The sequence below is a fragment of the Polyodon spathula genome, chromosome 1 (genome assembly GCF_017654505.1).
Source record: "Polyodon spathula isolate WHYD16114869_AA chromosome 1, ASM1765450v1, whole genome shotgun sequence".
NCBI classification, from domain to species: domain Eukaryota; kingdom Metazoa; phylum Chordata; class Actinopteri; order Acipenseriformes; family Polyodontidae; genus Polyodon; species Polyodon spathula.
The window spans coordinates 24,173,906-24,190,084 of NC_054534.1; the positions used below are offsets into that span (position 1 = coordinate 24,173,906).

A 16,179-nucleotide genomic window follows, 5' to 3' on the forward strand; every position below is an offset into this window, starting at 1 on the left:
CAGACATCCATACTGTGTGACCTGAGATCTACTGTAATACTTATAGAAAAAAGATTGACAACGATTTTGACGGCATATCTATTTTTTTTTTTAAGGTTGCAGATTTGAGGGTTTTACTGATTTCTGAACTGCTGCCTGGGTTCTGTCTAGAATTAAATCTTACAGGCATTTCACGCCAATAAATCTCACTGGCATTTCACGCCATGTCTTTTTTGAACTTCACTTGATTCCTTTTAAATTTTAGATTATTTAAAAAATTCTGTTGTTGGCATATTAGGCTGTGTATGACCTTGCTCTTTTTACACTCTATTCCTTAAGACATTTAGGAGAAAATAAGAAAATAGCCTCTAAAATGAATTGTGAAAAAATAAATGCTAATGGTTTTCTTTTACTTGATTAAGTTAAGCCATTTTACATATACAAGTTAAAACGTTACTTACTGAACCCTGGTTCCCTTTCAATTTGAAGACGACCACCAAAACATTACTTATGGGATATGGCTCCTATTGGCAGGTATTCACTGAGCTCTTTATATCAGAGCTGACGATAGGCCCCTTCCTGGGGTGATGTCCTCAGTCCCGCCTACCAAGAGAGTAAACAGTCAGATCAGGAAAGCCATGTTCCCTTTTTGCATGTCACCTGTGAGGGTGACCGGTGCAACTTTTCTAGTTGGTGGTCGTCTTCTCTTTCAGGGAACCAGGGTTATTGTAAGTAACCTAGCATTCCCTTTCAATTTGAAGACGACCACCAAAACATTACTTATGGGAAAGTATACCAGAGACGTCGCGAGGGAAAAGGAACGACAGCATATGAGGGACGCATCAGAACCGCAGAACCCAAGGTTAATGGTGCAAGCATGCAACCTTATGATCCTCATGCCTAATGAAGGCAAAGAAGGATCTATCATGTTAAGGCAATAGAACCAGGAGAAAGTATGTGCCGTAGCCCAGCTAGCCTTGTACCACGTGCACTGAGGTACCAAAGCACCGAGGGCACCGCATGCACCAGGCTATGCATGCACCTGGGTACTAAGTACCGCATGCACCAAGAGCACCTTGCTCACTGTGTACACCGAGCACTGTGCACCTATTACCTTATGACGCTTAGTGCACCAAGTGTATGGTTACCGTGTGCACCAAATACTGTTTGCACCTAGTGCACCAAGTTCCGTTCACACCAATTACTGTGTGTACCATGTGCACCGAGCGCCGTGTGCACCGTGCACCGAGTACTGCGTGTACCGGGTGTACCAAGCACAGAGGGCTCTGTGCACACTGAGGTATAAACACTGTGCGTACCGAGCACTGCATACATCGGGCACCATGCACACCATGTGCACTGAGTACCAGGTGTACTGAGCACCGAGGGCGCTATGAGATACTAAATGCCATGCGCACCGGGCACTGTGTGCCCTGAGGCACCAAAATACCAAGGGCTGAGTATGCAACGAGGTACCGAAGCACAGGGGGGCATCTAAAGCAGCGGTGCCTGCCCTGACTCCATGTAGTCACACACCTGGTCAGCGCATAACATAAACCAGGGAGACACACAGGCTAAAGCTGCGGTGGATGAATTGAAAAACAACAGGGGGAGAACACACTTTTTTTCTTTTTTCTTTTTTTTGAAGGCCCAACACACCTAGGTAGGCGGGCCAAGGCAGCCGACGAGGTCTGCTCTACAGTGGGGTAGGTAAAAACTGCACTGCATCTAATCCACAGCACAGTGCAGGCAAACAGGGTTGTGTGATCGGGTCACGCAACAACAACAATACTTTTTTTTTTATTTATATTTTGCACTACTGCATACACGGCAGTCAGCGGAATTACTCAACAGCTGGGATACAGCAAAGCTTAGCCCTGCTGGAGGAATTGCATTCTCCCCAAGAGTGTAGGCTAGAAAACTGAAACACACACACACTCCTTTAAATCAATACTGCACAGGCAGTCGCTCACATACGACAGTAAGAAAAGGCAGACTGCAACACAAGTGTGGCAGGCTCCTGAACAAAGGAGAAAAAAGAGACTTTGATTTTGAGTTTAATTTAGGTTTATTGTCTACACTGGGCTACTTTACATTATTGTTGATAAAGTTTGTTAATTGAATGACTATTCTGATATTTCAAGTATTTCTACCCATACTGCCTGGTATTGTTTAGTATTTGTCATAGCTTTCCTCCCTTTCAGTCAAGCTAAAGCAACACAGACAGACGTCCCTTGTCCCTCAAGCATTGGGTTTAATGTACTGGCATCAAATGATATTTAAAATCAACAACATTAGTAATTGCTGGGACCAGTATGACTTTCAGTTTGCATGACCTCAGCATTTAAAGGTTACAACACTAAATGTCAGCTTGCCTGCTGGGAACAGCATATTACTCATGTTTTATTTTACTTTATATTATTACCAAACATGGCCGTGCTTTACAGTGGTTATTTACTGTGAATGAATTGCGTCATTTCACAGCTGTGTCCTACATCTTGTCTGTGTTGCCCTTCCTTTCATATTGTATCCAAGCCTTGAAGCTGCCTGGAATTCTTTCTGGTGTATTCTGTCCATTCAATGTCGGTATATAGGGTCACAAAGCAATGTCACTTTTAGGTAGCACAAACCTGCTTATGTTTGTAATCTAATATGGATTTTTCTTGTAAAATGTTATCATCATCGCTAGTAGTACTAGTATGTTTAGTAGAAGTAGAAGTTACTGTAGAACTTAATTTAATGGTTGTTATACAGTCGTGTGCAAATGTATTAGAACACCCCATTGCATCTGTTGTTTGGATTTGTTGTGCATATGCAATCCAACCACTGGAACTGAAAATCTTGGAAAATTGTAAAAACTAGTGATTGTCTAATTTAATTGATGACTAATAGGCCACACATGCAATTCATTAAAAACAGTAAGAGAAAAGGAACAAATAGCCACAAATAACATAGATGAGATTTTTTAGAAGTTGTTTAAGATGTCTAATTAAAGCACAAAGTGGTGTAACATTTTCACACGACTGCCTATTGTTTCTATATCACTGATTACTGACTAAAAATTGAAATTCTCACACTGTGAGGTTTTCATGCATGTAAGTATATAAAGGCTAGACATGACAAATCTTGAGGTGTTCGAACACATTTGCACACTACTGTACACTTGTGACCAAAATGACTGTAGTGGTGATGCCAAACCCGGAAGAACACAGAAACCAAAACACGTAATGGCGGTGAACCTGAGACGCTACGACGTTCAGCGTTTTATTAAATAATAAACCAACAAAAGATTTAAACAAAACACATAACTGAAAATAAAGGGCGCATTGGCCAAACAAACAGACAGACAAAACACAAAATGGACGTGGACGAACCCAACAAACAAGTACCGTGTTGGTTCAGCCAGCATGCTGTAGCAATTGCTATATTTTTAAATTAACTCCTCTCTCTCACCCATTCTCCACTTCCGAACACACAACCCCGAGTGAGTGAAAACATGCTGCTTTTATGCAGCTGTTCTGAGACTCGATTGTTAATCAATCATTCAATTGGAGTCTCAGTACAACTGCATGTGAATTAATGAAAGTGCAATTCCCCGTACTCACATAGTATTACATTTTACCTGCACGTGAAGTGCTCGTAAACACTCGTGCTCGTAATCCATATTTATATCCTGTGTATCTGATACATAAACACCAACATTAACACACTACATACAACATAAAACACTAATAAACATAAAGGGGCAGGACATTCTGCCACAATACTGTACTACTTCAACTGTACAATGGCAGTTGGACAAGTGTCAACCCATAATTATGATGCTAATTAAAATGTTGGTTTTTCTTGTGAAAAAATGCTCTGAGAGAATCCACAGAAGCATTTGCACATAAAAAGGAGAAGGTAAATTGTAGTTTGGTTGATTCTTAGTTGTTGCTTTAAGTTTGTGAATGCACAGTGGGTAATGTCCTGGGCTTGTAATGTGTCAAACTTGAGTTTAGTCTATTTTTGGCTATGGTTTTTATTAGGGAATATTTTATTTGTATAATTAAGGTTAATGAAGCCACTTTCCAAACCACAGTTCCCATATAAATCTTAAATAAGCTCTTTTTTGCAAATTCTAGGAGCATAAAAAGGATTCATGTTAATTAATGTAACGAAACACTACAGTCACATATGCCAAAATTGTTCAATGAATGTAAATATTTCTAAATACTTAATTAACAAATGGTGCTCTGGCAATAAAGAACTGCTTTACATTAGTCAAAATCACAGCAAAGCTAGGGTTATTGTTTTCTAAAGGGAATGTCAGTTGCTCCAAAATGTATTACCTGTATCTCAATTAGATTCTTAGGTTTTTTATATAGGTCATTTCTTTCTCAAAACAAGGTGAACACTCATCTTAAATAATATATAATGAACACTTATTTAGAACATGTAAAGATGGACACATGTATTACCATGCTCAAGTTTATTAATATGATCATAAATGTGTCATCCTATCCATCTACATACAGATGACTTCATCAGCACTACTGCGCCCATTAACATCAGGTATATAACACTATTGAGAAGTAAATGTGCAATACAAGCTAAACCAGGGTTTCAGTTATTTGTATTAATCTGGAGGCAACTGTTTCAGATTATACCATAATGACATTCTTGTGGATTATAATGAAACCACTCTAAATCCATTTAAATGACTTCTGGGCCTGTTTTCTGTAATGATCCTGCAAAACACAACACAGCTTCCAATGGAGAGTAACAGAGAGGTGTTGCTTTTATTAAAATGCAATCAAACTTGTGACTCATTTTATTCAGTCTGTTTTTATGGGGAGTTAGACAGTGTGCATTTAGTTTTGTAACTCTGTGGACACATCCTTAATTAAGGCACAGCAATCCCTCAAAAAGCCAACAGGCTATGTCCCTGTTCTATTCATTGAATCATGTAGAGAGCAGTGTTCTTGGATCATCAACATGCTGAAGTAAAACAAGGACCAGAAAAGGCTTAAAGTTATAAAGAATAACTTGGCATCAGTTGACATTGTGACCCAGACTGTTCAGGAAGCATTTAAGTAAACAGATTTGCAGTAACCCTGAGGGCATTTTTGACAGTTGTATGGATGAGGTTCATTCTCAGTGGATTAAAACATGGTACAATATCCAACACATATGTAGTCACGCTACACATAATCAATATTTTAAATAAATCTGTCAGATATGATATTCAAACCACTTTTGTTTTTTTCTGTGCCGTTTTAAATGAATATCTTTGTCATTGACTTTCATTAGGATTCACAGTCTGTAAGCTGTATCCTGTATAGGACACTGTCCACTTCTGATAAGCAGGGATGTCACAAAGGCCTTCACTTTGGAACCTGTCTATTATGGAATCCGGCATGATTTGTATGTCTTTTCTGTCTAAAAACAATATACGATATGGCATCAAGCCACAGGATTTTTAAATAAAAAAATCAGGTATATTGCATAACTATGGTACTGTAATCAAGTTTTTCAGTGTTCAGATTGTCATTTATACCTTTTTAACAGTAGCTACCTCTATAAACCAAGACACATTATCTGGCATAATTCTCTCTTTTGTAATAAATTACAGTTATCTGTTCATTACAGTTGCTGGGGGGTCTGTTTATTATTATTATTATTATTATTATTATTATTATTATTATTATTATTATTATTATTATTATTATTATTGTTGTTATTATTGTTATTATTATTTAATTCAGCCTTTCTTTATTATTATATGAAGACAACAGTGAACTATGTTTAGAGAATACCCAAAAGATATGAACTGCTGATCTCCTGTTGCCTGTTTCCATGCTTTCCTTTCAAAAAGGTGAATCAATAGCATCGAATCCCTTCCTTCCACTTGTGGCACTGTGATTATTTTCTATATCTACTTTGACACAGAACGTGTCTTCTTAGCTTCCCTGTCAAATGTGTGAAACCTTAAATACACGCATATGCTATGGGGCAGTGTAGATCCCTGCCACCCCTTTTCAGATTCTGCAAACTACTGGGTGAGGAGGTGAGTAAGCTTGGTACAAGTGATACAGTAAGAGTTATTAAAGGCATGTAAAACCAGTGTATTCCTTTGAAGAAACCCTAACAGAGCCATTGGTGGAAGCAGTTCTGTCAAAATGAGTTTAAAATACATAAAACATCACAACTAGCATAACCAAAAATGGCAACACCATACTATTCAAATATCTAGTATGGATTTAGGAACCATGGTACTAAAATGGATTTGTTGTTCTGAGATACAAATTATGAAAATGTACATATGGGCCATATCATTTCACTGTAGCTCCCATTGCATAGAACCATGGAAATGCCATTATATTGCCACTGCTGAAACATTGTGATTGAATATAATTAGGTAAGGGTACAAAATGTCTTTAATGTAAATAATATGTGATTGTTTGTTAAAACTGTGAAAGACATTCTGTTAATATGCGTTATGTTGTTTAAATACAGGTTCTCTCATCCTGACTTTCATCATGTATCAAAATGTAGATAGCTAATAATTGAATTTTACTATAAATCAACAGAAAGTATTATGTTCATAGAAGTAATATGAATATTACATTGTATGGTTTATTTTAAAATACAGTTATTACACAAAATTGTGGATAGAATAGAGTGTCATTATTACTTGAAAATAGGATGTCTGACACAATCTAATTCTCCCATCAACCAACCATGCATTTGTTACATATTGCCCAGCTGCTCAGGTCTTATGCATTTAGCTCTGCTGTTTCATTCTGATTCATTCAATTTCAATCAGATTCAGAATGACACAAGAATGACTGCATCGCCTCAGTTTTGAATGTGATGTTCACAAAAATATGTATTATTATTATTATTATTAGTAGTAGTAGTAGTAGTAGTAGTAGTAGCATTTGACAAATGTGTGTTAAAATATTGTTAACAAAGTTATTGGCTGTAGTTAGACAATGAAGAACAAGCAAACGTCCCTTCTCTTTTATTATACACACTGCATGGTGGCTAGTTTGGTGGTGGAATAAAATCCTGACAACAGTGCTTTTCTTCAGCAGCACAAGAAGAGAAGGGGGTGTGCTGCTGAGACAAGTCCAGTGAGTGGCCTATTCCCCAACTGCTTGATCTAAAGCAGACTTTCTTCTGGTAGATAACTCTATCTCAGCTCCTGAAGTTGATTCCAGCGCTGTCTTCTTTCATTCTCACTAACACAAAGTCAGGTTGCCTCTGATATGCCTAACCACACTATTCTTTGTTCAGTGCCAGAAAATCAGTTAACAAAATCAATGTAATACATAATAGGTAAAATAGTAACAGTTACCACTCCTACTATTGCCTGCACAATCGCTGCATAGTTCAGACAACACCCCCTGGCTGTTGCACTGCTCAATTAAGCTGCAATGTGTGCAGTACCTCTGCTGCCACAAGTGACTATGCACCAAACATCATATACTACTGCCACTACCCTATAATTGAATTGTGCACGCCGCAAGATGTTTTAGGGAAATCAGCTGTACATTCTTTTTTGCTATTTTTATTCTGTAAAACATAATGCATAATTTAAATATAAACAAACTAACAGTATTGTCTGAATATTACTGTACTCTTAATAACGTGGATTATGGATGTAACCCTGGTTCCCTGAAAGAGAAGACGACCAACAACAATACTTTTGGGAAATGCCTGCCACAGGTCAGGGATTTACTGAGCATTTTGTGTCAAAGCTGCCAATGGGCTCCTCTGGTGAGTGACATCCACCTACTGAAGGAATAAGTAGTCACTCCGCAGAGATCACTTTCCTTTTGTATCAAACCCACGAATGCGAGTGACGCAACCTTGCAAGGTTTGTTGGTCGTCTTCTCTTCCAGGGAACCGAGGTTACTTCTGTATCCCAACATTTGCTTTCAATCAGAAGAGGACCAACAACAATAGTTTTTGGAAACTATATCAAAGCCAATGCGAGGGAGCGTAACCAGACCGCCAAACTAATGTTTGTGGTGTGTGCGCGCAACCTCAAGGACCCTTATGCCTAATGAAGGCAAATAGGAATCTACCATGTTAAGTCGGTAGAACCTGGTGAATGTATGCGGAGTAGCCCAGCTAGCCGCAGTACATATATCAGTCAATGAAGATCCTCTAAGGAGGGCCCAGGATAGAGTCTGGTAGAGTGCATGGCCACCCTCTCACGTGGAGGTAGACCAGCATTGCTAAATCCAGTCGAGACAGTGTCCACAAACCGGTGGGACATTTACTGCTTTGAGAGTCCTTTCACCATGGCAGACGAAGAGCTGGTCAGACAAACACAGCGCTATTGTTTTATCCACATAACCTCTCAATGTCCAAACTGGGCAGAGAAAATTCAATCTCCGATCCTCCTCCGAAGGAAAAGGAGGGGGATGGAAACCCTCTACTTCCACCAACTGGTCTAAGTGGAAAGCTGTAACCACCTTAGGGAGGAAAGCAGGGTTCATGCACAATGATACCCTGTTTCTATCATCCAAAATACACATACAGGCACTGTGCTTAGCAGAGGTGAACAAAAAGGCTGTCTTCATAGAGAGATATTTCAACTCTATGGAACGTATAGGCTCAAACGGGGCCTTAGTGAGAGCCTCCAATACCACGTCTAGACTCCACTCGGGGAGGACGTCCTTTCTAGGAGGATGTAACCACCGAGTGCCCTTCAAAAATGTGTCACCAGGAAATGAGTGCCTGGGCACACCAAGTCAATGGGGTCAAGGCATACAGATATGGCTGCTAGGTACACTTTCAGCATGGAGGGGGATCTATCCTCTGCTAACAGGTTTTGCAGAAACTGTAAAATGACTGCTATGGAGCAATAGATTGGGTCATGACCTCTGGCCATACACCAATTTTGAAAAGACCGCCACTTATAGGCATACAACGACATAGCATTCTACAATGTACTGACAACTGCGTCTGAGAGCCCTAAAGCGGATAGATGGTCCTGTTTAGGCAACAGAACCACAACTGGAGTCCGGTTCTGAGTGCCAGAGTGCCTCTCGCCTGACAGGAGATCCATGCTTAGCTGATGGTTACTTCGTCGTCTGATAGGTAAGCTTGCATTGTAAGGGAGTCCAGCTAGAGACCCAACTAAACTGTACTTTGCACCTGTATTAATTGGCTTTTGGCAATGTTGAGGGTGAGACCCAGTCTCAATCTTCTTCCTGCGAAGCAGATCAACTAGTTGTCCAGGTAGTTCAACACCCTGATTCCCTTGCAGCTACAAGGGGGCTAGGATGACATCCATGCACTTTGAGAACGTGCGGAAGGGCCAAAGGAGAGGCTGAATGGCAGCACGGAAAACTCAAAGATGCTTCCCTGAAAGACAAAGCGGAGATATTTCCTGTGCGTGGGATCAATGGGGATGTGAAAATGTGCGTCCTTTAAGTCCACTGGTAAACCAGACAGCCTGGAGGATGTGACAGCATCTTAACTGTAATACAGCTTTAAATCCTGCTAACAAGCCTCCATTCTGATTGTAATCTCATTTTAAATCTCACAAGTCTCCAATAGAAATGTAGGAATGTGCTCTCACTCAGTATTTGGGGCGGGTTTAAAGTATTCAGCACTGGGAAATGTATTTATTTTTATTTTCCGGTGTTTTCCGGTGTTTATTGACTATCCACCAATTTAATGCTTTTTGTATAGGGGTGTTTTATCGGGTTTTATCAGTTAAAACTGAAAATCAGCCCTAATTATATTGTGTACATACATTACATATAATTTTTTTTTTTTTTTTTTTTTTAAATACAGTCATTAACCATGCAGGCTATTTTCCAAGCAGCTTAATAATAATTGATAAATGTATTATTAAATATTAATAATAATTAGTGAAGCAGCATATATCAGCATTAACAAAATGCAAATTCGGTACATTAGTGAACATTTAAAGCTTTTTCTTTTGACTTAACCATTGCAACAGCCTTTGTTTTAATTACCAAAAAATGCAAACATAGCAATAGGGATCATTCAACAACAAACCATGGGCCCATTTATTCATTTCCTTATTTAAATGTTAGGCCAATTGAGATGCAATGGCTGGTATTTACCATAATCCATTGCACTGTATGTAAAAGGAATGATGTTAATACATCTCAGAAAGTCAGCATTTTCGATAAGGCAGAGTATATTTTAATTGGCAAAAAGGCAAAAAAGCTAGATAATTGTATGAACTTATCAAATCACAGCCACATTCTGTGAATATGTTATAATAATTTTTATCCCTTTACCCTTTAAACCAATATGGATATAGTGTTTGCCAGGGAAAAAATTAACAAAATAAAACCTATTCTTGTCTGTCTATTCACACCTTACAAAAACGATGTCAAGTCCCCTGTAATGCATTATAAAATATTCTCACAGTAAAAGCATAGCAAAGCGTAATAAAGCATTGTGAAAGCATTCGTTGGCATTGTAAAGAATGGTGAGGTTTGTTAAAGCATGTAAATAAACATGGCATACCTGGGTAAAAGATTGTAAATACATAGTATAACCTAGGGGAAAAGATGCAAAAAACACTGTGGAAAACTTAAAGGGGTACGCAATCTTCCAGTCCTTTTTTTAGTAATTAATTATTACACTGAATCAATTAAATCACTGACCATGTCCTCGGTACTGTCCTCAATGTATTCCTGTTGTTCAGTACCACTGCTGGTCGATATCAACATGGTATAACATATTCAATTTTTTAAAGTTTGAGTGATGGCTATCAGTTTTATAGTCAGACCAACACTCTCTGTAGCTCTTGTTGTCTAAGTGGGAGTGTTATTGGGTGTCAGCTGTGAGGATATTAAAATGTTTAAAATTATGGAGCGATAGTGTGTTGAGCATTGTCAAACTCAGATGTTTTATACATTTATTTTCATACATGTATCACATTGTATTTCTAATTGTGTTTAAGCATTATTGAAATAACTCACTATAGCATATTTATTCTTCATAAAATAATGTACAAAATCCAACAACAATACCAAACGCATACTCTACTTTTACATGGTGCAAGGCAAATTATATTTACTGAATATGACAGAAATGTGAGTTATTTTCCATTTACTTTTGTAATGTCCAGGTAACACATTATTAATTATCCCTGATTGGTTATCAACAACCCAGTGGCAAGAGGAGTGGTTCCAGAGCGACACTCGCAACCAATTCTTCATTGCCGACCCATTGTGGAGGACTGCCCGCTGACAAGTTTCCCGGGTGGACTCTGTGCTCTACACACAGCTGTTGATTCAGCAGTTGCTTGGCTGCGCAAGAATAGCACACGTTAAGAAGAAGAAGAAGAAGAAGAAGAAGAAGAAGAAGAAGAAGAAGAAGAAGAATTATCCCTGACTGAAGTTGTTCATAATAAATAGCACAGGCATACATGAGAAAGGATAGTGGGTCATAATAAAATAGCCTATGTAATTTTATGTTAAAAATGATTTAACAAAGGTATTTTTGGCACCACATTGATGAGTCACCCTGAAATCACAAGTACGGTTTGTTTACCAAGTTAATGTCTCCAGGAATAGTTAATGAGCCATAAAATACATTTATACAATTGATGTAACCAGTGCTGCTTTTGGGCCATTTGAATAAAAAAGTATGTAAAACAAATGGCTAGTTTCTCATTTCAAAATAAGAACGCTCTTTGTTTTACATTATTTTACACATTCACCACATTCCAGTGTAATGACCAATTAATTCAAGCCTTGCAACACTGCATGAGTTTTAGTAAGTGACCAATGAGCTTAACTATACAACTACTAAATCAGGACTTGATCAAATTGGTTTTTTGGTGGCGAGAAATGTGTACAATTAGGTCAAAACGGGACACACAGTAGGTAAATAACACAACTTGATGTGAAGTTCAATCCAGATGTGATTAGAATTCCAAGTAGTGGCAAATAATGTCAACCCTGAAGACATTATTTAAATGTAAGTTTAAGTTTGGAATATCCAGTGGCTTAAGAACAGTGTTAGATTACACATATGTGTCCCACTTTAAGGGGTACTGATAACCAATTTTTATTTTTATTTATTTATTTATTTATTTTGCTGTACCCATAATATATTTTAAAAACAACAACAACAAAAATGTGTTTGTAAAACAGTTTTAATAATATCAGCATGCTTTGCATTTCAGTGTTGATTTGCATTTGAGATCTCCGAGCAAGACGAGGGATAGCTGGTCTGGAGGTGGGGCTCATAGGTGCTAATTGGCTGTCAAAAGCTCATTGAGTGTGGCCTGCAGTTGATGGGTAAAGGTATTAGCTGCTCATTCTTTGAAATGAACGAGTTTCAGGAGAGTGTTCTGCGTTTAGTAGCATCAATTTTTACAATTCCGCGAAGGCAGTTTTGGATTAAAGAAACAAATAATTACATTGCATCCTCGCTGTCGGGTGCAGCGAAGAAAATGCAATGTGGATGCTCTGTTGGGTAACGAGTTTTTTTTTTTTTTTTTTTTTTTTTTTTTTTTTTTTTTTAATTTATGTAATTTGTAGTTTTTTTGTAGAGTGAGTAAGGTAAAATAAATAATGCACGTGTCCCGTGAGCCAACTTCTTGTTATGGTCTCACATTCTTAAAATCCACCGATGTATCTATATATATATAGAGAGAGAGAGAGGAGAGACGAGAGAGAGAGAGAGAGATTGGATTTTAAAGAATGTGACTCAACATAACAAGATATATATATATATATATATATATATATATATATATATATATATATATTACACACACACACGCTTTTATAAAGTGTAGTTTTAATGAATATTATTTGTTTTTCAGGGTTCTCTTCTCTGTGGTAGTCACATTTCAAGTAATTCATTTTGGACTAGGTACGTATTTTATATTGTACTACCAAGAATGTTTTCAGCTGTATGTAATCTTATATGTATTTGCAATAATCACTAATTTAGCAGCTTCGATTACATTGGGTGGTGTTAGGTAGTACGTTTCAAAGTTATTTTTTTATGCATTAACTTGTAATATGTTAATCATAATTTATCGTGTTTTATTTGTAGGTTGCGTGGGACAGGACTGTGAAGACTCCAGACTGTCTGATTCGTCAAAAAAGCAAACCCCTCAACACGCCGCATTTTTAAAACAGTTCAATGAAATGAATACTCGATCCGAAGGGCGGAAAAACGGAGAGTCTGGAGTTGTTTTACCTTTCACTGGCCTTACAGGAAGTACGTTTCGCGTTGTCTTATTCGTTTCACATTAATATTGTCAGTTTATACTGAACATGTACATGGGACTGTTATCCTAGAAAACAACAATATCATTGGAATGCTTTTTAATTCCGATCAATCTGTTACATAAAAGCTGTGATGAACTGTGTTTGGAAAGGTCATAAACTTGACCTAACCTAAAATTAACAGCATTTTTGTTGAGCAGTTTTTTGGGGTTTTTTTTTTTTTCGTTTGGAAGGCCACATTGTAGCGTTTATTGTACTGTCCTTCTGGATCCGTGTACCTTTAACGTTGCACAAACAAAACTGGCTTAACTGAGCAAACACTGTTACTTTTATTGCCCTTTGGTTGAAGGCTTGGATTTTCAGGGTGAATTAAGCAGCCATGCAGTGTATTTACAGTGTAAAGCCATTCTTAATTTAAATTGTTTATTAATTTGATTTCTCTGCCAGAAATTCCCATTGGATCTGCTAGTTTCTGGCAAATCTCTACACAACCAACTTGCATATACAGGTAGCTGACATGTATGACCCTAACATAAATATTTTTTTTCATTCAAAGGTGCAAAATTAAGCAGAAGCTGTTGTCAAAATGGTGGTACATGTATTCTTGGCAGCTTTTGTGCATGCCCAAAACACTTTACAGGCAGAAGTTGTGAATATGATGAACGTAACAGGTAAATGAGACGGTGGCCATCAAAGATTTCTTTGTGTTTCTAGTGCATTATGTGAATTCACATGTCTTATGTGCAGTTTTAACCTTGCCTATGTTTGTTTTTGTTCAACAGAAACTGTGGTGGTATTCTTCATGGTGAATGGGTGCAAAAAGGATGTTCATATTGTCGATGTGGGTATGGGATACTACACTGTTTCCCCCAGGTTTTTCATGATAACTGTGGTAAGTGCCTGATCTGCTGTATTCATTAATCATCCAGTAGTTGTAAACTTATCTTTGGAAAGCATTGTGCCATGTCTTCATGGTATATGGTGAACCTAAAGTAACCATTTCCCAAGTCCAGGTTTGTGGTTTGGGTGTCAGTAAGAATTGCAAGTATAATTTCAGTAGTCAGAAAACCTAGATTATACATTTGGGCTAATAAATTCACTAAATCGCTGCATTGCCTAACTGTTTAAATCCTCCTTAAGTCTGCAGGAACAACTAGGTTATTTGCAATATAAAATCATATTGCACAGGCATTACAGTTCTAGGTACTTCCATTCAGAGTAAGGCTGTTTATCGAACTGTAGCGGAATACATGCTTAAGTCAATGTGCAATGCTTTTGAAACGGTCAATTTTCAGTTAAAGGTTTACTTTAACACTGTTAAACTTTACTTGATAGTTGGCTTGTGGTGTAGTGTGTTTTGCATTTATTTAAATTGATTACATTTTACTGTTAATGACAGAACATTTGCATCGTATTTTCATTCAGAAGTACTTGTTATGGATGGAGTGTCCTTGATGGTTCAGGAAATATGTACATTTGGAAATGGGACATAATGAGTCCTCCATTTCGATCTGAATAGACCTGGATTATTGTCATTCACAGCTTTGCCTGCCAGGAGACAGCTGGTCACTGGGCTACCAATCACTGCTAATGGCTTGCTGACAATAAGCATTTCCTTTCTTCTGTTTCAGATGAGAATGTGGAAGACTACCGACTCCATTCAGAGGGCTGCACATTACAGCAATCCGTATTCATTTTGATGTCTCTTCTTATGCTGGCAGTAATTATATGATTTTTTTTTTTTTTTTTTTTTAAAGGACATCTACTAATTTGGTGCCGAAACTTGACCATCATTTATCATTAAAAAATCAAGATAATGGAGGTAACCCAGAAGGGTCCAATGAAAATGTGAAACTGTATATTGTAAACGTGTGGTAAATAGTACAGAGTAAATTCTTCCAGTGGGAGGCTTGCTACTGTAATCGATATGGAATATGCATTTTTATTGTGTACATTTGAAAATTGTAAATACTGTATGTTGACACTGTAAATATACCTGGATAAGGATATTGGTAGTATTTTTGGAATCGCTCAATATTGTGATGTAATATTACTTGGTCGTTACCTTGGTGTGTGTTGTTTTTTATAGTCTGGAACTTGGTAACATTTTATAGGAATTAGAACTGCTCGGATTGTTGCAACTTTGTATTTAAGTAAATCTTTGCAAAGCTAAACTCACATTTGTAAACCTTTTCCACTGTATTACTTGCTGTACTGAAAAGCGATGGGTGTGAGTAGTACAGTGTAGGAGAACTACATTATAATAAGTATACCCAGTGCCTCGGACTGCTGCTCAACATATTAATAAGGCAGCCTGGGATGTGAGAGAATGGTTGGTGGAGCCAAGTTTTAGTTAATATAAGAAGACAAGCTGTGAATTTTCACTGTATGAACTGAAATTTTACCATGCTGTATCTGCAACCGGTGACTAATGTTGATGTTTGTTTTGTTTTGAATGGATGGGTGATCCTTGTTAAACGTCTCTTCTTGTACTAGCAGTGCTCCTCTTAGATTGGAGCTGCAACATTCTTTTGCTGTTATCTACAATGAGGCCAGTTTGATAAAGCCTTCAATGACCCCCTGATCTTTGTTAACTTGGTGGCTTGACCCTTATGCTATTGCCCATATGAAACCTGCTATCTAACACACAATTCAACTGGCTAATAGTTTACTGATTGTGTCTTTTGAGGAAATAGTTTATTGTGCTGCTTTTAGGCCAATACTATTTTCTTAACTGTGACATAAATGTGTTTTAAAGCTAGTTACCCTTTTACTAAAAAAGGGAAATGGTCTATGAGATGGTAATCTTGCCTGTAAGTGACTGTTAAAAATGAAGGTTGTTTCACTTACTGGAACGCCCACAGGGTATATTTGCAGGCATTTATTTATTTATTTATTTTTCCTTTTTCCTCTCCAATCTCATGTAGACCCACATGAGCAATTAAGGACTTTTTTATTTTTCCCCCCT

At 37.6% G+C, this 16,179-nt stretch overlaps 1 protein-coding gene across 1 annotated transcript; it reads left to right on the forward strand.

The window, feature by feature from the left end:
- Positions 1-7,679: 7,679 nt before the first annotated feature.
- On the forward strand, positions 7,680-14,943 carry LOC121317379 (cryptic protein-like). The gene is made up of 5 exons (XM_041253282.1): positions 7,680-7,743; positions 13,036-13,203; positions 13,768-13,882; positions 13,994-14,103; positions 14,843-14,943. The coding sequence occupies exons 1-5, from the start codon at positions 7,680-7,682 to the stop codon at positions 14,941-14,943; spliced, it is 558 nt and encodes a 185-aa protein (XP_041109216.1).
- The last annotated feature ends 1,236 nt before the right edge of the window (positions 14,944-16,179 follow it).

What these genes read in the sequence shown, in the direction of transcription:
- LOC121317379 (XM_041253282.1), top strand. Translation starts at nt 7,680, where the DNA reads ATGCCTGCCACAGGTCAGGGATTTACTGAGCATTTTGTGTCAAAGCTG. An exon ending in TTTCACTGGCCTTACAGGAA is followed by an intron (nt 13,204 to 13,767) that starts GTACGTTTCGCG and finishes TTTCATTCAAAG; the next exon opens with GTGCAAAATTAAGCAGAAGC. An exon ending in GGTTTTTCATGATAACTGTG is followed by an intron (nt 14,104 to 14,842) that starts GTAAGTGCCTGA and finishes CTTCTGTTTCAG; the next exon opens with ATGAGAATGTGGAAGACTAC.